The following is a 26227-nucleotide window of genomic DNA, read 5'->3' as shown; positions in this document are numbered from 1 at the left end:
CTTTGTAAAGAAATTTTAGCATTCTCTCGGCAAGGTCGGAAGTTACTTGCCTACAACTGTTCCTACAAAATGAGATTTTGATTTTAAAATCTATCCAGCTTTCCATTAAAAGAATACAGATCCCAGGTATACTGGTACACATCTTTAATCCCAAAACATAGGAGGCAGAGGCAAGATCATCAGGAATTAAAGTCATTCTTGAATAAACTATGAGCCAGCCTGGGTTATGTGAGAGCCTATCTAAAAAATAAGAAAAAAAAAAAAAAAAAAAAAAAAAAGCAAAGTATAGAGATCAATGAAAGCAGTCATTAGGAGGAAAAAGTCATAGACACACAGATGCACATGCACACATACAACTACATTCAAAAGGGACTGGAAACTTATTCGAAATTACTAACAACAGTTATCAGTAGCTGGAAAATGGGAAAAGATACACAGGGAGAATTTCTATTTTGTCCATGTGTTTTTATTATTTGAGTTTAAGATAGAACTATTGAAAAATCAACAAAAATGGAAACAGACAATGTATGTATGTATGTATGTATGTATGTATGTATGTATGTATGTATGTGTGTATATATCCATGCAAATATGTATTACCGAACGTCTAATAAGAAAGGGTGATATAACGAAAAACGGTAAAATTCAGATTACATAAAGTTATATAACTGGTAATGACTGGGTTGAGATTTAACCTAGACATGCCTGGACCCACACAAGATGTTTGTTCTTAAACCAGAGAGATGGCTCGGTAAAGGCACTTGTTGTGTAAGCCTGGTAATTTGAGTTCAGTTCCAAGAACTGACATCAAGATGGAAGAAGAGACCCAACTCTACAAAGCTGTCCTCTGACCTACACACACACACACACACACACACCATGGCACATACAGCCTACTGTGTACATCATAGACAATAATAGTAAAATAAAAATTACAAAACAAACAAACAGTGCTTTGTTCTTCTATGACACTACACAGTTAAAAAGGGACTTCCATGTACAAATGATCTATAGTATAACAAAACTACTATATGCATCAATCTTATTTTCAAGATTTATCTCTATTTTTCTATATGTAATTTAACTGAAAATTTACAGGACCATATCTCTAAGCTAGACTATAATGTACTTCCTCTGGTAAACTGAATGGTAGGTATCTAAGTGAATAGAGAAGAGAAGATCATCAAATTATTAAAGTCTGCCTATATAAAGTAAGCTTTCTCAGAGAAATAAGAGTATAAGCATTTCACTGCTAAGAAACAGTGAACCTCTCCAAAAACTTATGCTATCTCTTAACATACATAGGCCTAAAAGTACTATACTTTAATAAACATAAGAGTTCAACATTACCATGACATGTGGAACATTTTCAAGACCAGGGAATAGAGTTTTGCAAAGAAAACATGACTAGGAGCTAGAAAGATGGTTCACAGGTTAAGAGCACATACTCCTCTTGCAGAGAAGCAGAATTTGGCTCCCAACGTCCATGCTGGATGGTTCATTAACTACCTGTAGCTTTAGCTTCTAGGGGATCTGATGCCACTGGTCTCTGTGGACATCTGCACGCATGTGTACATTATCCCCACATAGATACACACATACAGAAAATTGAAAAATAAATTAAGTCATCACTTCTAGACCTTTTGGTTAAAATTAAGTATAAAGACAAATCTTTTTTGACAGTGTTTCTCTGTGTAGCACTGGTTGTCCTGGAACTCACTCTATAGACCAGGCTGCCACTGCCTCTCAAGTGCTAGAATTAAAAGTGTTTGTGCCGCCACTGCCCAGCTAACAAATCTTTAAAAGAAAAAAAAAAAAAAAAAAAGTATTATGGTTAAACTTACGAAGCTGGCCGGTCTTGTCGCAGGTCAATGGTAAAGACAACAGCATCTTCACCAGCTGACAGGAACGTACAGGGAGAGTCTGGTTCTAGGGCCAACTGAAGGAGAGAAAGGGAAAGGATGTGGTTTCTAAAAATTAGAGGGACTCTAGTCCATTCACTTACCTTTAAGGGAAGCAATTAAAATGTCTTAGTGGGCTGTTGAGTGGTAGGTAACCAGCACTTGGGAGGCTGAAGCAGGAGGATCTTTGTGAGTTCAAGGGTATCCTGATCTACACAGTCAGACTATGTCTCAAAAAAAAAAAAAAAAAAAAACGCCTTAGCAAATTTTGTTATAAAATTCTAAGAAGGGAACTAATTTAGCTTCACTCACTCTTAACTGTGTGAATTAATAGTCCATTTATTCTAGGACAGACAGGGCTAGAGAAACTATCTCAAAAAAACAAAAAGGAGTTCATTCTAAAATAAAGTCCACACCTTCAGGAGTACAAATAATATAGAAATTTCTTTCTTTTTCAGTCCCTGTATCTTAATTCTAAAAAGTAGTTACCTAGTAGGTAGACTTAATCAATGAAGAAAAAAAAATCAAAGACGCAGGTATTTTTTAAACCTTCCTTTGCATAGCATGGAAAAACAATGTCCACCCCGAGACTAGAAAGCTCTGAGAGCTTCACTGGCTGTGACCATCCATTCTATACTCACAGCTCTAAATAAAGCTTCCAATAACATCACTATTTGTAGGCTACTAGCTGGGAGCTGGGAAGTCAGGAATTTTCACGTCAGAGAAACCAACCCCTTGGAACCATTAAAATGATCTTAAAAAAAAAAAAAAAAATCAGAATGAACTTCAGGGGTTTAAAAGAGACAAAGGAACTCCAGGATCTCTGAAGCAACCATGATCCTAGCTTGGGGCTAGGTTTGTTTATTTTTATTTGGGGGTTTTCAAGGCAGTCTCACTGTATAACTCAGGCTAGCTTTGATCTCACTGCAGTCCTATCTGCTTCCCAAGTACCAGGATTACAGGTATGAGCCACATGTTGTACATTTATGAACTGAGGGTCTCTTCAATACTTGTTTTTCAGGAACTTTAGGGCAGCTGTTTTTGCTCCCTTCTTTACAAACCTAGGGGCTGAATGAAGTAAGGCAGGTAGGTGAACACAACAAAGGGGACAGAACGGACAGAGAGAAGGGAAAATCCTGGCTGAGGTCCATGGAGGATCTTGATTCACGATCACGGGAACAAAGACTACTAACCTTGTGGGACGCTCCCTTGTGCTGGGCCACACGCTTTGTGTTCTTGCAACACTGTGTAGCAGACAGTTCTGCAACTCGGACCTGCCCATCCCGAGCACACATTGCCAGGGTGGAATCACCACTGTTAGGAAGGAACTTGGCCTGAAGTATTACGAATGAAAGAGACACACAAAAGAAATTAAAGAGGTGAATTTAAGAAAAAAAAAAAGGGGGGGGGGGTCATGACATCCTGTCACCTTCTTTCCTTGTACAGCTGGATGAACCTTTCCTACTCTGTACAGACAGCTAAGCCCAAATCTTTCCAGAAGCAAGAGGAAGAGAAAGAAAATCACTTCTGATATAGAGGTGCATTCTGGATGGTTCTAGAAGAATAAACACTACATGATTAAACACTATGGTAAACTACACTCATGCCTTACAAGGAGAAAAGCAAGGAATAAACAAGGACAAATTTTCATATGCCAAACAAATATAAATTTGCCACAAAGGGAAAGGAACTTGGAAAGGATGAGTGGCTAGTCATCAGCATGAGGACGAGACTGAAGAGTAGTAACACCACAGAATAATCATTACCAGATTTTAACTGCAATTAAATACCAGCCATGAATCTAAGTGCTTATCTTCCTTTTTCTTTTTCAGTACTAGGGAAAAAAACCCAAGAATGTGCTTTACCACTGAGCTACACCCTCAGTCCATGCACTGCTCATGGGATGTTACAAGCCCTATTTTATAGATACACAAACACGATGCACAAGTTATATAACTGTCTAAATTCATATGTGGCCAGGACCTGAAAACTTGGCCGCCTGGTTCACAAGTCTGTGCTCTCTACTTTACTGTCCTATATTGACACAATATAAGCTTCAAGTATCTAATCCACACCTGACTTAACAAAAGTCCTTATGTTCAAGGAAACAAAGCTACCATGGGTCTCTCAGTATATTATGGAGTCAAGGCTGGATCAAGTCCTGCTGTTTAATTCTAATCACAACTTGCTACGAGCTTCTGCTCTAGGCAGCAACTCAAATTTGTCTACCTCATGCTTGATTTTTTCAGTTGCTATTATGTCTCTTTGCCTTACCTGGAAGACATTACTTTTGTGGCCACTCTCAAAGTCCAGCACTGGCTGCCGCCGCACCCAATCCCACACCACCACTTTCAGGTCATCACTGCCACTGGCCAGCCAGGTGCCACGCTGGTTAAAGTGCAAGGTATTGACACAACCTGTATGGCCCTCAAGCCCATGTTGCAGGCGGAAACGCTGTACAAACACTCTTGCCCCACAAGCCTCATACACAAAGCGGGCACTTGAACCCAACTCCCGCTCCCGAAGGGCAGGAAGGGCTTGCCAGCGAGGTCGGGGCAAAGCTGTTGTCTCTGAGGATACCCAGTCTTCTAGGGCTCGCTCATCATCTGATGAGTCCTGCTCACGGCTAGCCCGTTTGCGCTGTACACGGTGCCGCGGCTGTTCCTCCTCCTCTTCCTCTGAGTGGTCATGAACTCGGTTTTCATCATTGATGGAATAATGGCCAGTGTCCTCCATGCTGTCAGAGTCCTTTTCTTCACCTGAGCTCTCTGTGTCTGTGCCATGACTTTCTGTGCTGGTGCGGTTGGGGCCACCATCATCTCCAGTTAAGCTCAAACTCAGGTCTGAGGCCTCTACTTCAATACCTGAGGATGTTTCCCTCCCCTCTTCAGCTCCAGACATCTCTTCTGGACTGCTAGACAGGCTTCCTGAATATCAATGAATAGATGCAAGGAAAAACAATTAGGACAATGATTAGAAAGATTTTTCACCTTGGTCTAAAAAACTACACCAAAAACCAAGAAAAAAAAAATTAGTGAATTATGTTTACTTTCCAAATGCTTATAAAGAGTAATTTCTACCCAGGCATGTTAATGCATGCCGGTAATCCAAGTACTTGGTTGGTAGAGGCAGGAGGATCTAAGAGTTCAAGGTCATCTTCAGCAAATTTAAAGTCAGCTTGGGTTATACGTCTCAAAAAAAGGAGAACGGCAGAATGGGGGAACTTCTGAGAGGAAATTTTGGTTTGTTTTTTTTAAATTTTTTTTTGTTTTATTTATTTTACATGTATAAGCACTCTACCTGCATGTACACAAGCATGCAGGAGGAGGGCATCAGATCCTACTATAGATGGTCGTGAGCTACCACGTCATTGCTTGGAGTTGAACTTGGAGTTGAACTAAGGACCTCTAGAAGAACAGATAATCCTCTTAACCACTGAGCCGTCTCTCCAGCCCGGTTTTGTTCGTATTAAATAAAAAATTAAGTCCAAAGTTGCACAGGCACCAGACATGGAAGCACACACTGGTAATTCCAATACTCAGAAGGCAGCGGCAGGAGATTACCCCAAATTCAAGGCCAGCCAGGGCTACACAAAAATGACTATTCAGTGCTCAATCATAAATAGGACGTTTATAGCAACTCCCTACCAGGGCTCAGGAAATATCACAAAAGGGGCAAAAAGAATGCAAGAACTGGAGGACTGTTAAGAATTGTTGTCTTCTGGACATGACATAACCACTGTACTCATGAACTCACAGCAGCTGTGGTTACCTTCACATGACCTTCAAAAGATCAAGTCAGATTCCTGCATAAACGGGGAAGGGCTTATGAGGCCCTAACCCTGGCTGAGCAACTATTGGCAAATGAGGGTTGCTGGGGAAGGGAGTCACTTTTCCTTAGGGGTACAGCAACTATAGCAACTGGTAGATTACCCCTGCTCATGTGGATGGTCCCACTCATTTGACTGCTGGAAGCATAAACTAAATTTAATGGGTTATTTTTAAAAAACGACATTGACAACATGAAGGTTGGAGGACAAGTAGAAGGGTTCAAAGGGAATGGGGAAAATAGGGATAGATAAGATCAAGATATATTTTATACATGCATGAAATTGTTAAAGAACATAATTTTTATAATATTCTTAAAAAAAAGTATGTTGAGGTCTGAAGAGATGGCTCAGAGGCATCACTGGCTGCTTTTCCAGAGGTCCTGAGTTCAATTCCGAGCAACCACATGGTGGGTGACAACCATCTATGCGATCTGGTGCCCTCTTCTGAGGTGCAGGCATACATGCAGGTAAAACACTGTATATGAAACATTGATGCAATCACTTTAGATTCTACTCTCTTTTTGAGACAGGGTGTCTCATGTAATGCAGGCTTGCCTAGAACTCATTATGTAGACCAGACTGACCTCCAATTATGACAATCTTTCCTTTTCACTTCCTGAGGCTGGGATCACAAACTACCACACCTGGCTTTAGGCTATGTTCTGTTTCATAGGATCTATTAGTTACAGCAAATAAAAAATCTCAAAAGAAAAAAAATTTCTCAGCAAGGACTAACATGGCCATCTTCTTACTGGAAAAAGCACACTGGTTTATTATGACATTCCCCACATCAGGAAAGCATCTACCCTGCTGCTTAGCTGCTTTCTTTCATAAAGATTTTTTTTTTTTTTTTTTATCACTGTGGCATTTATTGGGGAGTGGGTGTGCCACAGAGAATATTTAGCCATAAAGATACCTTAAAGGAGAGAGTTCTCCCCTTCTACCATTTGGGTTCCAAGATCAAACTCAGTCATCAACCAGGTGGCAAACAGCCTCATCCTGAGTTATCCTGCTAGTTAATCTAGGTTCTGAAAACCTAGAAAAGGGGGAGTTGAAGAATTTTAAAGTGGCCATTATGATCACTTACACAGGTTCTCAACCCTTTCTAGCAAATGTACTTTAACCTACTTTCATTAGTAAGCTTGTTAGATAGGGTCTCATTATGTAACCACAGTGGACTCAAACTCATGAAGATTCTCCTGTCTCAGCTTCTCAACTGTTAGGATTATAGGCACAAATCACTAAATCTAGTTTAGTAAATAATATATATTTTTTCTTTTCTTCCATGTCAGGGATTAAACTTAACAGCTTGTACTTGCTTTCCAAGAGCTCTACCACTGAAGCCACATGCCCAACCCTAGTTAAAAATTTTCATCCAATTTTGACATGTGTTTTCAGTCTTTTTATTGAGAGATGAAATGGTTCTATCAAGAAGCATACATAAAGCTGATAAAAAGCAGGGCTACTGTATATGGTTCTTGAGAGGCTCAATATGCTCTAGGCCTGCTAGCTTGGCAGTTATATAACTGGGTGACTTTCAGTGCTTACAATTAAAGGCTGTGCTCTTGTCTAGCAAAGAAATCACTGCAATGAGCATTTAAGCAATTGCTCACACCTAATACAATCACAACATCCAACCTACGGTCAGGGTTTGGAAAAAGAAAGGAAAAAGAGGCTTTTTAAACACTTTAACACTGCTTACTATTGTCTCTGAGTGCAAAATTTTATCCTGTTACAAGTAAAATTCATCACAAAAAGGTAAAAAATTGTGTGACTCCAGTATAAGTTACTTAGGTCCAGTTCTAATGTTTTAATGGTCCAAAGCTAGAACACCTTACACTGTCTGGTTGTGTGGACTGGAGCAGTGATTTTTCAAGACTGTTAAAGAAATACAAGCTTTTCAAAGAACTCTGAGACAAAGCCCAACACAGAAAACAAAGCATTTGTTTTAAAGTAACAAAATAGAAGGTTGAACAACACAAAAGCACCCCACCAAAGAGCATAATCGTATGAAAACTGGGCTAGGAGACAGAAGAAAAATGGGGAACCCATAGAAATCTGAACTTTAGAAGCAGATTTGCTGAGAATAACATATGCTGAAAAAGTATAATAGATGAGTTTGTGCAGCTGGACTTAGCTTGGGGTTGGTAAGAAGGGATGAAAACATCACGCCCAGTGCTGAGAGTGTAGCTCAACGGGGAATACCTGTTTAGTGTGTACGAGGTTCTGGGGTAGATGCCTGGCACTGGACCCCTGCACATGACATCTAACAGAGCCCTAGATGCACAGAGAAGTAAAACCCCCAAACTCCTGGAATTTACTGTTACAATCATGATAAACAAGGACCAGCAAGATAGTCCAGCAGGTAAAGGCACTTGTCACCAAGCCCGACAACACAAATTTTGATCTTCAAAACCGACAGAAGAACTTGATTCTACTAAAGTACATATGAATACTAAATACATGTAATATAAAATTTAAAAAGTTGTGATTAAAAATGCAGGCTTTGAAGGTGGTAGCACTTTAAGAGACAGAGTACACCACAAGCCTGAAGAAGGGGCCAAGTAGTCACTGACCAAACTCTAGCTTAAAATATGGTAATTTTTTTTTCTATATAAGCCCAAATGGTAAATACAACAGAGGAATCTCATTCCCCCAAACTCCCTCCACCTTAGTTTTCTTCTTGGTAGTATTTTGTAAGTCTGCCCATCTGTAAACAGGCTTTCAAAAATCTAAACCACTTGACCTTTTAGAAATATCTCTGGGGTAGAGAGAGATGGCCCAGCAGTTAAGAATGGGCTGCTCTTTCAGAGTGCCCAGGTTCAGTGACCAGCACCCAGATGGTGGCTCACAACTGTCTGTAACTCCAGTTCCAAGGAATCTAATGTCCTCTTCTAGCCTCTGTGGGCATCAGGCACAAAAGTGGTGCACAGACATACATGCAGGCGCAATAATCATACACATTGAAAAATATTTTAAAAAAGGAAATATGCCTATTTTGATCTTCCGAAAACAGATAAAATTTGAAGTAGCAAAAGTAGCAGACAATCCAAGATGATTCCTGTGTACTTTCTCATATTCAAACAACACACACAAGGCTCCTTTCTCTCACTAAAATTCAGGTCTCCATTCTCCCTTAGGGAAGGGGGGAGACCTCAGCTGACAGTTAGGAGAGTTTCACCTGTTTTCAGTGCCTTACCATTAGCTAAATCTGTTCTGCCATCTGTGCTGCTCCCTTTGCTGGACATCTTGAAAATGGTATTTGCTGTAGCCAGCCTGGATTTGGAAAGAAAAAATAGTAATAATTAGAAAAGCACCTGGGAAAAACAATAAAATAAACAAGGAGATTTACCACTTTCATAGGAATTGATCTTTTTTGTGTGTACATTTAACATAGCTATTCAGTGCTGGGCCCAGCTTCTCTGGATGTAATTCCATAAAGAGACATAGCTGGGAGGAGGTCAACTGACATCTCTTTACCTTCTTTACTGAGTAATAGTTAGTGTTTTTTTCAGATGGGAATGAAGGACCTGAAATAAAACTTGAAACAGCAGATGCATATGTAATGACATGCTGCTGGCTAAGAACCTCAAATTAACACAGATGGCCACTCAGCACGGCCTTCTGAGCAAGAATCTCCCATTATAAGTACAGACATGTTTGCACAAACTCTGTGAAACATTTGTTTTCACAAAACGAATACACAAGTCAAGATTCTGAATCTCATTTCACATACAAATAGATGATGAAATTAAGCTCTTAAAAAGAAGACTAACCTTTGGTCACTCGGGTGCATAGAGTCAAGCCTATTATAAGCAAAGACACATAAGCTACAAGCAGAGCTAGGCAGTATAGCACACACCTTTGACCTCAGCATTTGGGAGGCAGAGGCAGGCAGATCTCTGTGAGTTCAAGGCCATCTTGGTCTGGCGAGCAAGTTCTAGAACAGCCAGGGAGGGCTACCCAGAGAAACCCTGTCTCAAAAAGATTATCAGCAAAGATGGAATTTGAACCCAGGAATATCTTACCACTAAGAAAAAAAATCTCAAGCCTAGACTTAGAAAACAGAGCCAGGCATATCTCAGTGAGTGCCAGACTGGCCATACAAAGGTGTGTAAAAGAGAATTCCCACTGAACAATCTTAGCTCGTGTCACACAGTGGCAAGCATTACTTCGGCTAATTCTACTAATTTTCACCAGACTTACCTCTGTGGCAAAGCCCTAAGTAGAACTAGGGAATGTACTGTATTTCTTTAATGCTCCTTTAACTAACTTTCCTACCCTTTCCAGGGCTTTACTGCCACCTCCAGCAAATTCCAAAGAGCAAAGAATAATATTATTCAGGCCAGAGTTTTGTTTAGCCCTTTCAGTGTCTTGAACAAAAGGCAGTGGTAAAAGACAAAGTATGATTATGACCCAAGACCAAGTGCCCAGGCACCATCCTCCAATCTTTCAACAGCCCTTTCATTCCGCTAACAATTATCACAGAAGCCCATCCTCACCCTCACCCTCTATTTCTCCCCTTCACAGAATCCTATGCTGCTTCAGAAAAACTGTTCTCTGCAGAGACAGCTGTCCAAAAACTACCTACAGCAGGCCACAGTGGAGAAGCAGAAACAGTGTAAAAAAAAACAGGACTGAATCAGAGAAAGCACCTGGAGGAGCAGTGATGAAACACAGGGCTGACACAAGCTGTCGACAACCCTTCACAAACACTAGCTATTTCTGGAGCAGACTACTTTCTTCCTCTCACTTTCCATTTATTTAGCTTTATTTTGTTTGAGACAGTCTCACTCTGTACCTTAGGCTGGCCTCAAACTCACAAGGACCCTTCTGCATCAGATTCCCTAGGGCTGGGTTAACAGCTGTGAGCCACTTCAACTGGCTTCTTTTTCTTTTGCTGTACATGCAATTTTAAACAAAGATTTATGTATCAGTTTTGCCTATATGTATGTATGTATGTGCACCGCATATGTGGCTGGTGCCTGAGAAGATGGTTTTGGACCCCTGGAACTGGAGTTATGGTTTCTGAGCCACCATGTGGGTGCTGAGGAATGAACCCAGGTCCTGTGCAAGTAGAGTAAGTGTTCTTGACCTAGCCATCTCTCCCATTCCATGTGCATGTATTTTGGTAAGACATTTCCCACATACAACAGTTACTATATATATAGTAGTTGTTGTTTTGTTGTTTCTTAGTTTTTTGAGGCAGGGTTCCTTGGCTGCCCTGAAACTGTTCTGTAGACTAGGCTAGCCTCAAACTCACAGAGATCCACCTGCCTCCGCCTCCCACAGTGCTGGGATTACAGGTATGCACCACCTCACCTGGCTGACTATGTATATTCTTTAGCATCTCAAAAATCTCTGAATTTACAGTTTTAAAATTAATGAGATTATTATAAAAGCTCTAGAAAATAAGGAAATTTATTCCATTACTGGTCATAAAGCACACTGCTGTATCACGGGGTAAATTAGGAGCAGTTGAGATTATTTTTCCACTTCTAGAATTAAACTGTCTACCACATCACGTTCTCACCCTACTATATCCATTTCCAGAGGATGAAACAGCAGCTTCCCCCCAACCATTCTCATAACTAGAGAGCATCCTTTCTAGGAGGTTGGAAATGTGTGAACTTGTCATACTGCTCTTAAAGGCCCAGCCTCTATGACCTGCTCTGGGAAGTAGGGAAATAGGAGCCATGATGTTCAACTTATATGCAGAGTTTACAGGAGTCTTTTGGGAGAGAAAATGGCTTAAGGTTCTTTCAAAAAGGAATCTTCTTTTTGAGGTAAAGTTGACAAACCTCATTACCAAATTCAGAAACAGAAAACCCTGTGAATGCTAATGCAAACCACAGCAGATAGTTTCTAAAGATTAAATTTTAGTAAAATCAAACCAGACTAAAAAGTACAAGTTCAAGAACCCAGCAATGAGTGAAGCCGTTAGTATACTGTACCCCGAGGAGCTCATGATCATCACTGGACTTTGCTTTCTTCATCTATAAAATAAGAGACTGAAAGCAGGGCATGATAGCACATGCCTGTAACCCCAGTGTTTAAGAGGTGAAAGCAGGCCTATAAATTCAAGGTTATCCTCAGACACATAACAACTTCAAAGTCGGTGTGGGCTACATGAGACCCTGGCCTCAAAAAAGAAAACTGGAAGGCTGAGTGTTCCTACTTTAAGTATCCAAATGACCCAAATCATGAAATTTTCTGAAAATTAACATGATCCTCAATTAGTTTCAAATTTTAGAGCATTTTCGATGTTCTTATTATTTATATGCAAACAATCCCAAATCTAGGCTTGAAGTAAAAATTAATAGTACAGTGCTTGGACAGAATGCATGAGGCCCTGGGCTCAATGCCCAGTACTGCAACAGCCACAAATACCAATCTAGAAAACTGAAATGTAAATACTTCTGGTCGCAAACATTTTAGGTAAGGGATAGTAAACTTGTACCTATTCTAGAGATGTTATACATTAATAGAATTTTAGGTTAAAACCTATGCAAAAAGGAGCAGTGAGCAAAATTTTATTAATGAACTTCAGTGTAAATTTTGAGCATCTAACCCCAGATATGTATGTATGTATGTATGTATGTATGTATACACACACAATCAGATTGTATAGACTAGTAAGATTCGACAAACATGGACACACACTGGTAATTTCAGCACTTGAGAGGCTGGGGCAAGAGGACTGCCAAGAGTTAGAGGTGAACCTGGGTTGACACTGAGTAACAGCCAGCCAAAACTACAGAATACAACCCTATCTCAAAACACAAAGTGGGGGAGGAGGCTGGGAAGATGGCTCAAAAGTTTAAGAGCACTGGCTCCTCTTTTAGAGGACTCGGTTCAATTCCCCAACACACACATGGTAGCCTCACATTAGTCTGTAACTCTAGTTCTAAGGAACAGGATGCCCTCTTCTGGCCTCCAGAGGCAACAGGCATGCATGTGGTGCATAGGCAGGAAAGACAACCATACACACAACAATATAATAAAATAAAAATAATTAATACAAAATAGGGCTAGCAAGATAGCTCAGTAAAGTGACCTAGCACTAAGCCTGCATATCTGAGTTTGATTTCTAGGACTCAAATTGTCCCACTGCCTTCAGACTTCCACACATTCACTATGGCATACAAAAAATAAGAAAAATGGAATAATACTTTTTAAAAGGTATGTAATTTAAAAGGTATGAATATATACCAAATAAGTATTCAGCATTCTTTTTCTATACACTACTGGATCATCTTATATACCCTTTAATGAGTTTGTACAAATCTCATCTTGGGAACCATTTCTCTAGAAAACCAAGAAATTATGGGCTGAGGAGAGGTTTAGTGGGTAAAGGGCTTACCACACAAGTGTCAAGGATGAGTTCAAATCCACAGGGCCCACAGGAAAAGCAAGTATGATAGCTCACATCTGTCATATCAGTGTTCTGGGAGAAATGGGAGCTAGAGACAAGAGAACTCCCAGAAGACTTACAGTCTCGTTAGCCTGGTGTACACAGGTGCAAACTACAAAAGCCCTACCACAAACAAGGTGCAAAGTGAGGACAGCCACCTGAGGTTGCCTTGCCTCTGCCCCCAACATGCATGCTATGGCATACTTGCACATACAAATTCTCTCTCTCTCTTCCTCTCTCTCACACACACAAATTATGACAATACAATTACTTTTGAGAGAATGTATAATTCTCTTAAATTTCAGTCAAAATGAAACAGAACCAATTCAACTCTAGTGCTCTAATAGTCATCTGAAAGTCATCCATTGACAACATAACTTCTGATGTGATAGCATTTAGAGATGGAATCTTAAGGATACAAACAGGTTTAGATGACGTCATAAAAGTGGATATCCTCACAATAGGATTGGTGCCTTTGTAAGTTTTTTTTATTTCTCCCTTTCTCTCTAGTATGTGAGGGCACAGTGAGGAGGCAGACATCTATAGGCTGGAAGACAGCCATGACCAGAAACCACCCACCCTGGTACTCTTAGAATTTATCCTCTAGAATTATAAGAAAATAAAGTTCTGTCGTTTAAGCCACCAGTCATTGGTGTTTTGTGGTAACAGCCTGAGCTATCTTAACATACTACCCAAACTAAAGCAGGCATAGACGCTTTATCTGTGGCCTACAGTAACTTACGTATCATAACCAGAATCCCTTCTATTATACAACAAAATAAAAACCATTTTGATTCAAGCCCAAGCCATCATTTTGATTTTTTCAATGCTTTACATACCCCAAACTCCACTGTTTCCACTCTGATCAATTAACATGTAAAATCTGGTCCAGAACAAACTATGCTGAGCTGAAAGAGCTGATGAGGTCACTGTCTCAGGTAGCTGGAGGAGTTTAGATTAGCTTTACTGCCTATACTCTAAAAATAACCATGACTCCTGCCAAACTGAAGGTTAAAGAGTAAACTATTTGAGGATGTTGGAGGGGGGGAGAGATACAGGTGTTATTTCAAGTTCATTAGTAAATCTGAGCAATTTAGTTTATTATTTTTTCTATTTTAGTAATGAGCCCTTAGAATTTTACCTAACTACATGACAGGTTACTAACTAAAAATCAGGCAGTAAAAGAACCAAGAGTCTCTTACTTAAAAGTTGTCGTGGGGGGCAGGGCTGGAGAGATGGTGCTGCACTTAAAAGCACTGACTGCTTTTCCAGGGGCCCGGGGTTCAATCCCCAGCACCCACATGGCAGCTCACAACTTTCTGTAACTCCAAGATCTACCACCTCACATAGACATACATGCAGGCTAAACACCAATGCACATAAAATAAAAATAAATAATTTCTTAAAAAAATGTCAGGGGCATGCATGCCTTTAACCCCAGCACTTGGAGAGCAGAGGCAGGAGGATCTCTCTGAGGTTGAGGCCATCCTGGTCTACATGTCTTGTTCCAGGACAACAATATGAAAGCCTGTCTCAGAGTCAGGTGGATCTCTGAGAGTTTGAAGCCAGCTTAGTCTATAGAGTGAGTTCCACGACAGCCAGGGCTACACAGTGAAACTCTGTCTCAAAAAAAAAAAAAAAAGAAAAATGTCAGGGCTTCCCTGCTGATGAAAGATCTATATAACAAACCACATGTGCGAGAACAATTGGCTATCACAATGCACACAACCTCGATCCTACTGCATGATGCCCATAAGCTGAAAATGGGGTATAGCATGTAGACTGAGGAACAGCACATGCTTCACACACAAAAAGCTCTTGGTTCAATTCATAACATCTTACACAACTTCATAAGAAAAACAATGGAGATAATTTTTATAAACTTTGATTAAGTAATTATTTCCTAAGATAGGAAACAAGCATAAAGCTTTAAAATTAAAAAATAATCAGAGTTATTGAAGTTAAAACTCTCTCCAAAAGGCTAGACAATGAAAAGATAAGCTATAAACTGTCAAGGAAATAGCTATGAAACAAATGGAAGACAAAGGACAGTAACCAAAATACATTTTAAAACTCTTATGATGGTACATACCTTTAATCTCTAAGAATTCAAGGCTAGCCTGGTCCTCATAGTAAGTTCCAAGCCAGCTACAGAATGAAACCCTCCTCAAAAACAAACAAAACCAACTCATAACAACAACAAAAAAACTTCTTGCAACATATAATGATCACTTGAGGAAAGATTCTAAACATTATCAATAATTACGGAAACAAACTAAAACTGCTATGAGACTACACTAATCATCTTCAGAATGGTTAAAAAAAAAACTTTAATAAAGAAATTTTACTTTATATTAAATATACACAGAGAAAAATTGACCAGAATTTTCATATACAATTAGTTAAAATACAAAATGGTACAGCCAATTTGTAAAACATTTTGGCAATTTCATTCTTGGTTTTGAGGCAGCCTTTCTGTGTGATAGCCCTGGCTGTCCTGGGTGCACTCTGTAGATCAGGCTGGCCTTGAATTCAGAGATCCACCTACCTCTGCCTCCCAGAGTGCTGGGACTAAAGGCGTGGGCCATTCTGCCTGGCCATTTTTTTTTTTTTTAACTCCCCTTAGATTAAGTTTAAATCCTTTGGTGTCTAGGGCTGATAAAAACTGGTCTGATGACACAACTTCACCTCGGGCCTAACAGAAATATCAACATCTAAGTAATATTATGGTGGGTAATGTCCTTGATCCTTTTACTAAGAACCCAGTTTTATTTGCACAGAGAAACTCTGTCTTGAAAAACAAACAAACAAATAAGCAAAAAAGAAAACCTCATTTTTAGTCAATTCTTATGACTTACAAAATTTCTTCCCTGAATTCTCTCAGGCCAATCCATGTTTCATTCTGCTATGCCACTCACAGCTCTCCTACACAAACATCTGTATTTAAATAAGGTAAGGTTCTAGAGTGTCTTCTAAAACTGAAAGGTGATGTTCCAAAAGTTTAATTATTAGTAAGCAGACATCTGTAAGCCACAGGGTTCACAGTTCCTGTTGAGAAGATGGATGTCTCATACCACTTTTAAGTGAATAGCTGGTGAAGGCCAATCTCCACCCAAAGTATAAACTTGCTTTTCTAGATCCTATCACCATCTGCAATTAGTCCTCCTTTCCCTATTACCAATCCTTGTTTTCAAACAAAACAGCTCAGCAGACAATGGTGGCGTGCACGTTTAATCCCAGCACTTGGAGGGCAGAGGCAAGCATATTTCTGTGAGTTCAGGCCAGCCAGGGCTACACAGAGACACCCTGTCTTGAAAACAAACAAAAAAATCAAATAAAATAGCTCATTTAAAGTTATTTTTTCCTGGCTCTTACATTCTTTCCGCCCCCCACCCCAGCCCCTTTTGAGATGATCCCTAAACCTCATGAGCAGTGCAGGAATTATGTAGTATCAATTGGAGCGGGGCACCACATGCTCACTTGTTCTCTACTACGATAGAGTACGTCTAGAAATCTCAGAAGCTACACACATGAAGTGTCATCAGTGTGGCTGCCTAAATAAGACCTGAACAAGAATGATACCAGTAGACATGGTACCATGGAATAGGAAACCCCACCAGGCCCCAGCCTTAGACAAACAGGAAACAAAGGAATGCTGACAGGAGAGGTCAAAAGAGTCTTCCCCAAGGAAAAGCCTCCCAATTCATTACCCAATACTACGTGACCTAAAGTCACATAAATACAAGTGATATTAAACACACTGAACAGGTTATATTTATGTATTTAGAAATGTGTGTGTATAAAACAAAAATTAAAATGAGGCCATGAATTTGAGGGAAGGGGTACAGGGAGAAGTTGAAGGGAGAAACGGAATGGGAGGATATTATGTAATTATATTTTAATTTCAAAAAATAAAGATAATAGCCACGCAGACACCTTTAATCCCAGAACTTGGGAGGCAGAGGCAGGCAGATCGCTGACTTTGAGGCCAGCCAGATCTACAGAGTGAGTTCTAGGATAGCCAGGGCTAAACAGAAATATTGTCCACGCCAGCACAAAACAAAATAAATAAAATAAAAATAAATATCTTTTAAAATGAATTATTTACAAGGGGAAAATGTTCATTTTTCTCATTCATTTTACCATTTTAATATTAAATAATTTAATCTTCATAACAAATAATTCGCCAAGCCAATTTTCTACTAATACTGCCAGTTACATTCTAACAGTATACTATTTACTTTCCAGAGACCCTAACAGCACTGAAACTCAAAAACAGGAGATTTATATTGTATAAAATGTTTATGGGGCAAGGTGTGGTAGTACACATCCTTGATCCTAGCACCTGGGAGGTACAGGCAGGCAGGTAGAGCTCTGAGTTCTAGGACAGCCAGGGTTATATAATGAGGCCCTATCTCAATATACAAATAAATGTTTATGGGAGGCAAGACTTTGGGCTACTTTCTACTTCTAAATATTTAAATGGGATGAATATAGCAACAGAAGGAAAACTGAGTATTTCAGGATCAAGGATATTAACTTCTATCTCCTACTGTGCAAAACTCTGACAGCATGAGGCAACCCAATTGTACAGAAGTGCTGGGTAACCCATTCAAATTATAAGCCTTTGCACACGTCGTCCTCCTGCATATAAACAAGCTAGTATACACCAATGTACCAGGCAAAAGAAGCTGAAAATTTATCAATGAATCCACAATCCTTTGTGTAGGCAATTAATCAACTGGGGTAAATGACTATGCAATTATAATACAAAAGATACAAATATCAAGATAATTAAAAATAAATACAAGAGACTAAGGTTGGCAATTACAAGTCACCAGCTTGAAATCAGCCTGGGCTGCACAGTGAGATCCTGTCTCAAAAACAAATTAAAATAAATAAAATGTTACCATTAAAGAAAGTAATGTTTTATTTTCACTTTTGGGAAGAAAGGAAAGGCTTCCAGGGAAAAACAGTTTTTAAGGCAGAATAAAGTTTCAAAGAGGAGGAAGAGAAAGTCAAAGAAGATGGCAATGACAATAATATTCTGACTACCCAAAAGGAAAAATAAAATGGAAGTTAAAAACCTGATAAACTCAAGAAATACATGTGTAGTAAGCTTTAGCCAAAAAAGAGCTAGTCAAACAGGGAGGTAACACAGAAAAGCACAGAGCTGGCTGGGTGTGTGCACCTGTGTGAGTGTGACGCATCAGGGAGCTTATTTTGTCAGATAAGATAGTCTGAAATGGAAGGAGAAACAAGTTTAAAAGCCCTTATAGTTGCCAACAAACTACCTTAGACTAGTGGCACATGAACATAACGGGGACTGGACATGACCAAACTCTGTAGGATTGACAGTATTTGGCTACATAAACAGTTATAAGACGAAGTTAAAAGACAAATTTTGAGTACAGAAATCAAATTAATTCTAACATATTTAAATCCAAGCTGATATATTACAAAGATAGTGAGAACCAATGCAGCAGATGTGGAACTTAAGAAATAAACCTGACTGAGAGGCTCTGCCCTGCAGACTATCAAAGCAGATGTTGAGACTTATGGCCAACTGTTGGGCAGTGTGCATGGAATATTATGTAAGAAGTGGGAAATAGTAAGATCTGGAGAGGACAGGAACTCCACAAGGAGAGCAACAGAACCAGAAATTTGAACACAGAGGTCTCTCCAGAGACTCACACTCCAACCAAGTACCATGCATGGAGATAATCTAGAACCCCTGCACAGATGTAGCCCATGGCAGTTCAGTGTCCAAGTGGGTTCCATAGTAATGGGAACAGGGACTGCCTCTGACAAGAACTGATTGACCTCTCTTTGATCACCTCCCCCTAAGGGGGGAGCAGCCTTACCAGGCCACAGAGGAAGACAATGCAGCCACACCTGATGAGACCTAACAGACTAGGATCAGAAGGAAGGAGAGGAAGACCTCCCCTATCAGTGGACTTGGGGAGGGGCATGCGTGGAGAAGGGGGAGAGAAGGTGGGATTAGGAAGGAGGGTTTTATGAGGGGATACAAAGTGAATAAAGTGTAACTAATAAAAATTAAAAAAAAAAAAAATTAAGAAACCTAAGGCTGACAACTGGATTCTAAAGCCCCACATGGTGGAAGAAAATCAACTCCTGAAAGTTCTCCCCTGGCCTGGACATGAAAGTCATGGCACGTGTCTCCCCAAAGCATAATACACCACACAAAATTAGTAAAAACAGAATTTACAGAAATAAATTACAGCTAGATACACAGACTTATAAATTATCTAAACAAATTTCAAAACCAGATACCTTGTAAAGTAAACCTCACTAAAACCAAACCAAATCATCACCTAAGAGTGTGAGAGTATGCTCTGAGAGAAGTCCAAGGCAGGAATCAAGATCCTTAAAGAAAAGACAGAGCGAGCGGTAACAGAAAGGATGAGGAAATTCAAGGATTCAAGGATAAGAAGACGTCAAATGATTTATGTTTTCTCTTATTTCCACTTCTACAAATAAACACAAAAAATGCATACTATGAAAAGATCTTAAGAGTGAAAAGCTAGGCTGGGAGGTGGTGGTACAGGCCTTTAATCCCAGCACTTGGGAGGCAGACAGATCACTGAGTTGGAAGCCAGCCTGGTCTACAAAGCCAGTCCAAGACAGCAAAGGTTACACAGAGAAATTGCCTCGAAAACAACAACAACAAAAAGGACTTTTGTTCTTTTCTTTGGGGAGGGGGACTTGGGGCAGTGCTCAGGGTGTCCACATTGGCCTTGAACTCAAGATTCTCTTGCCTCAGCCTCCTGAGTATCTGGTATTAACCGGCAAATACCTAACTTCTCCCTTGAGAATTTTCATCTTTTCACTTAAAGGAAGCATTTATAATTGCTCTTTGTAACTTGAGTTGCTGGCATCACTATTCTCGCACTTGGGTGCCATTTATTTAAACACAGACACTAATGTAGCGTGAGTGCTCTGATAACAGGTAATAACTAAGAGATGACTAATGCTGTAGAGATGGCTCCGAGGTTAAGAACACTCGATGTTCTCCCAAAGGTCCTGAGTTCAGTTCCCAGTATGGCAGCTCAAAACCATCTATAGTAAGATCTGGTGTGCAGGTAGAATGTTGTATAAATAAATAAAAAATAAATTTAAAAAAAAGAGATGGCTAATGAGTACAGCTCAGATACAGTACCTAAAAAGGTAGTTCAGGTCCCAGGAAAGCTGGGGTAGATTCCATCTTTCTACTCAGAAAGGCACACAATTTAAAACTTATGAATTGTTTAAATCTGTATTTTGCCAATTAATATTTTTATCCCATGGTTAGGAAAAAAAATTCCAAACTACAAATAAAGGGGCTGACTATAACCTGGTTACAAGACATCATGCCTGCTACGGATTTCCTGCACTCGGTGCTTGAGTTCCAAATAAACTGTGTGAATAACAGATTAGCTCAGTTTACTGATAATCTATTTAAAAACAAATGGGAAATTCAATCTCAAAAACTTAGAAAAACCAACTCCATAAATAAATTTAAAAACAACTCTAACACCAATGTTACATAATAAAAACTTCAGTTTGGATCGTTTTTCAGACAGGGTCTATCTTCATAGTAGACCAGGCTGGCCTCAACCTCAGAGATCTGCCTGCCTCTGCCTCCTGAGTGCTCGGATTAAATGTGTGTGCCACCACAATGGTAACTTTAGATCCCTGTTATTTTTTCTATAATCTAGGTATTTCCTAGACATGTTTAGAATAACTTTTATACAGCAAAAACACAGCAGTAAATGCACTGAAAGCATAGTTTAAGCAGAAGGCCTGTAATATGGTCAGTTGTGGTCATCCATGCCTATAACCCTAGCACTCAGGAAGCTGAGACAAGAGTAGCAGTATTACTTACATAGTGAGCTCAAGATGAGGCTCAGCTGGAGAGAGACAGACAAAACCAGGATAGTGGTATATGCTTATGATGACATTAGGACGGTAGAGACAGAAAGACCAGAAGTTCAAGGCCATCTGCAGTTACATATTGAATTTGAGGCCAATTTGGGCTACATGAGACTCAAAGATGTCACCTAAAATCTTGCCTGCAGGTTTGGGGAATGAGTGGTCGTATGGTGTCCTTACCCAGTACACAAGGCAGTAAGGGACAGTCAAGTTATTCTTTCAACACATTTCCTTTTCTCCTCCACCCTCTTCATGCAACACAAACCTCCAGGTCTCATAAAATACAAATGCCTAACTCATGACCACTGTCAAGAGTGGTGAGAATTACAATTGGCAATCTAACCCCTGGATGGTGGTGATAAAAGTTAATCAGCCTTAAAAATCACTGGTCTGAATGAAGTTGCCTTTACACTGTACTGTCATTAAAACTTTTATGAACCTTTGACTCTTCCAAAACAGATGTCGAAAAAAAAAAAAAAGGTTTAAATTCTTTACCTGCACTGTCTTAGGCTGGTGAAGCTGTGAGATAAAAAGATGACTGTATTAACTTAGCATTGCCTCACTTCAGAAAAGACAGCATTTCCTTATCACATTCTTAATACGTTGGTGGTGAGGCTCACTGGAGCTCATAATCATTAATCGTGGAGAAAAACACATCCCTCTTGGTAGCAAAAGTGAAACACAGAGGGAACTGTTGCAGGATATCTGATCACACTGTGAACCTGAGGGTGTACTGGAAAAATCTGTTTCTAGTTGTAGTACAGCTCAGCTCAACCACATACCTTTAATCCAAGAATTTCCTGTTTATTGCACACAGGTGGTTGTGGTGTGGCTAAACTCTAGCACACACCTTTAATCCAAGAGCTTTCTGTAAATAGGATTAAGTAAAGTTAAGCCAAACTGGGTGTGGTGGTGCACACCTGTAATCTCAGCACTCAGGGTGGCAGAGGCATGAGAATCTTAGTGGGTTCAAGGCCAGCCTGGTCTACAAAGCAAGTCCAGGACAGCCAAGGCTACACAGAGAAAACATATCTCAAAAAACCAAAATAGATAAATAGATAGATAGACAGGTAAGGTAGTTTGATAGATAGACCGACTGACCGACCCTAGGTAAAGAGGCAAAGCAAACAACCAATTGACAGAGTGAACCTGGGGAAAAAAAAACAGAAAATGAAAGGAAGTCTGGAGGATGGACAGAGAAACACACAGGAATAGAGAGAAGGAGCATTGAGTTGCAGGGTATTTAAGATAAAGTGGAGAAGGAGAGTGGGCTTTTTTCTTCTGGGACAAAGCTGTTCTGGGACATCAGTGGAATAGGAAGGTCAGCTGGGTACTTTCTTTGCCTCTCTGAGCTAGCAGGCTTTCCCCTCAGCATCTGGCTCAAGTCTTCATTGATAAATATCAAACATCTGTGATTTTGTTTTAAAAACAACAGGGGATAATTGCAACACCAGTAAACATTGTAGCAGAAAAGAAAGGAATCTGAATATACTGATAAGGTATGCTAATGGACCAAGAGGAATAAGTCAACAAAATAATAATTGATGTTTAGTTTAAGAATGCATTTAGAAACACACATATAAGCATTTCCTATTCTTATCCTCAGAAATCTCGGTTAAAAGACACCCTGCACAGCATTTACAAAGCAAACATCTAATATGAACAATCAAAACTGAATTTGAGGGGGATGGCTCAGCAATTATTGTGGCCACTGCTCTGAGGACTGGAGTTCAGTTTCCGGAAGCCACATGAAAGTTCACAATAGGCTAACTCCAGCTCCAGGGGATCTAGTGCCTTCTTCTGTTCTAGCCTCCACAGGCACTTTGCTTACATGCATAAACTCCCACAGGCACATGAATCTTAAAAATGAGTCTGACAGACTGAGGCTGTAGCTCAGTAACAGAGAACTTGTTTAGTATACCTGAAACCTAGGCCCCAGTTTTTACTTGTTCGTCTGTTTGAGACAAAGTCTCATCTCACTATGTAGCTCTGGCTACCCTCAAACGCAACAGAAATCCACCAACATCTACTTTCAAGTGCTGGGATCAAAGGTGTGCACTAGGATCACCAGCCTAGGCCCAATTCTTAAAACAAAACAAAGCAAAAAACCTAGAAAGATGGGTGCGAAACAAACACGTGTAAGTGTTACCTATTCGAGGTGCCTCAACTTGTATACCCAGTACTTGGGAGGCTAGAAAAGTTTTCAAGACCAGCCTGATCTACATAGAGAATTTCAGACCAGCTCGGGATAAAGTGAGTCCCTGTCTCAAAAGTCAAACGGGCTGTGGAAATGGTTCAGTGGTTATGAGCACTGGCTGTTCTTACAGAGGACCCAGATTCAATTCACAGCACCCATATGGCAGCTCACAACCATCTCACCCTCCAGTTCCAGGGATCTGACACCCTCTTCTGATCTCCTCCAGCATCAGTCATGTAAGAGAACCATGCAGGTAAAACATCCATACACATAAAACTAAATTAAATTTTAAAAGCTGCATTTTTATTCTTAGAGCTTACATATATGCATCAACACCAAAGTTTTAGTTTAGTTCATAATGAACATTTTCTAGTTTGGGTACCATGTGAAATAAAACAACACAGGAACTCTCAAACTTTTCCAATACAAAATCATAAAGGTCAAACCTACCTTCCACAGCTACTTAGCTCTTCTATTAAAAAGTCTTACGAATCTCAAACCCAGCTCTATCCACTGCTACCTGAAACCTTTAAAAGTCTTACAATAACTACACTAACAACTGTGTTCTCCCTCCCGCTTTGGTTTGGCTCATGTTAATGAATGCACACTGATAATTCTACTAACCAAAAATTCTGCAGACTAGCTACTTTTTTTTTTTTTTTCTTTAAAACCAAAAATTTCCCACTATGTTTTAAAAAGTTGGACCTCTGGACTTAGACACCAATTAAATGGAAAATTACATCCCTCCTAGCTTTTAGTCATGTATAGTTAAATACTTTCTAAATGGCATGCATAATAACTTTTGGGTCTAGGAGAAGAGATCTGGTTTGACTGAAGGCTAAACAGAAGTCGGACAAACCAATTCCCAAACAGTCTTAAGACATGATCCACACAAACACAAAGCACAATGCAAATAAAGAAAGAAAGAAAGAAAAAAAGAGGCAAGAGTGTTCACTCTAGGGTTAACTCAAATCATCTGAAGACACACGGAAGCGTTTAGGGCAGCAGGTCAAAACACAGCCAGTTATATTTGTGAGTAATTTAACCGAAGCTGGAACAAGCCACGAATAATATTCGAGCTTCTGGAAATGACAGTAAAATTGTTAAGAGTTTAGTGGTCTGCATTTGAGCATCAGGAGTCTGTCTTGAATTGAGGAATTAAATGTCTTCAACTCCCACTCACCTTTCCTCCTTTTATCACTGATGTAAGGCCAGGCTTAGCTCCTGAGAAAATTGGTCTGGAGGTTCACTGAAGAACTGAGAAAAATTAAAGTTTACATGGCAAAGGTGTCTCTTTTGAACAAGGCCAAACATTTATGAGCACAATTTACTATTTTTAGTCCTCCTTAGAACTATTTAAAACCCAAATAACTTACCTAATTCAATTCTGACTACTGAACAAAACCCCATACTCGTAAAGGAGATAGAATTAACACAAGATTTAAACGCCAGGCAAGCTACCTCCCAGCTCTACCAAGACTAAAAAGTCACTTATAAGGAAAACCTGCATCTTTTCAACTCTAAACCAAACCACCCTCGTTAAGAAACTACAGAGCAGGGGGGAGGAGGGAATCCGGGGGAGAATGTGATAGCGCTAGTGCCGGTTTGTTTACAGACTCCACCAACAATCATGAGTCAGAAATTCAAGCCACCAGATGCTCTCCAACTAATAAGGACCAAGTGGGACCTTTCTAAGGTGTCCTAAAAGATCTCGGGACAGGGGGAGGTACACTAAGAATTATATCACAAAGCGTACAGGATCAGATCTCAAGAACAGACTGCTAGGTTCTTGGCCCGCGGCCTTCCGTACAAGGTGCTGGGCCTCAGAACTTGGGATGGGGGAGGGGGTACACAGCGCGGTGGGCCTGAAGTGACAGGGAGACGCAGACAGAGCCGAGTCCTCAAATTATAAAGGGAGACATGAGAGCATACAAATGGGTCACCGGACGAACAAGAAGTCCCTGTGAATTATGGGGATGGCTCTAGGGGGGAATCCCGGAACTGACCTGGGCAAAGGACAAGCAGTCCTCCCAGCACTGACTCGGGTGAGGGGAGTAAGACTTAAACCCTGGGAGCTTAGGAGAGGGATCAGGCCCATCCTGCGGGGAAGCGGTCAGGGAGAGGGGGGAACAGGCCGAGCCGGACGAAACACGGACCGGGTAGGTCAAGGGGAGGGCGTCCGGCTGGGGCAGTTACAAACACGGGAGCCGGCGAGGCTCGGCAGCCCGCTTCCCGTCTTGGGTCATCCTTCTGCCAGCGGATGCTCCGACTGTTCCAGGCCCAGCCGCCCCGTCCACTGCCGCCACCAACGCCGCCGCCATCTTACACTGGCCAGCGGCAGCCACCACCGCCGCCTCGGGTCTCTGCGCCTGCGCCTGCGCCGTCACGCTTTCCGGCCGGGTTTGCGACGCTGTGCTGGAGGAGACTGAGCGAGAGCGGTCGCGCGAGCTCGCGGCTCCCAACCCTCCCGGTGGCCGCACAAGGGGCGGAGCCTGAGGCCAACCGAAGCCGCGAGGGGCGCGTGCGCGGTGCGGAGGAGTCAACTTGTTTTCGTAGTTTCAGAGTGATGGCTTGTGTCCTTGTATTCAAATCACATGGCGATGTAGGGCCTCCTTAGCGTTGTGGTGGGAAATGAACCTCACTTCAAAGAGACTGGCAGGCAAATTACTAGGTGTCCTCTAGTCCTGAAGTTCTAATTTTTGCCACAAGAAAAAGTTTTGTTTTTTTTTTTTTTCATGTTTAAAGAAAAAAAAAAAACAAAGCAAAAAACCCCGGGCTCCTGTTGAGGCTGAGCACTGCATTTCCTTCATGGCTTCTTAAGAGACCTCCTAGCGAGGGTCACTGCTGTCTGACAGCACCCATTTGTCCATTTGTTTAAAAGAGCCTCTAAGAACTGGTCATTGCCCAAGTGTTGGAATGCTTCCTAAGGGTATAAAAGTTTGATCCCCAGGCCC

At 40.6% G+C, this 26227-nt stretch overlaps 1 protein-coding gene across 3 annotated transcripts in view; it reads right to left on the bottom strand.

Annotated features, from left to right (window-relative positions):
* Dcaf8 (DDB1 and CUL4 associated factor 8) overlaps positions 1-25724 on the bottom strand; it is a 43123-nt gene extending 17399 nt beyond the window's left edge. The window contains exons 1-6 of one of the 3 annotated variants that reach the window (XM_055613233.1): positions 25600-25724; positions 24457-24530; positions 8930-9006; positions 4176-4828; positions 3095-3235; positions 1845-1939 (exon numbers count right to left, since the gene is read on the bottom strand). In XM_055613233.1, the coding sequence (XP_055469208.1) occupies positions 1845-1939; positions 3095-3235; positions 4176-4828; positions 8930-8978 (938 nt within the window). In that variant the 5' untranslated portion in view covers positions 8979-9006; positions 24457-24530; positions 25600-25724. The other 2 variants (XM_055613232.1, XM_055613234.1) reach the window with 2 other exon arrangements.
* Between the last annotated feature and the right edge of the window lie 503 nt (positions 25725-26227).

Source organism: Psammomys obesus, unplaced genomic scaffold (assembly GCF_907164565.1).
Source record: "Psammomys obesus unplaced genomic scaffold, mPsaObe1.curated_primary_1811, whole genome shotgun sequence".
Lineage (NCBI taxonomy): Eukaryota > Metazoa > Chordata > Mammalia > Rodentia > Muridae > Psammomys > Psammomys obesus.
The sequence above is the reverse complement of the archived record's forward strand: the minus strand, read 5'-3'. Positions and strand labels throughout refer to the sequence as shown.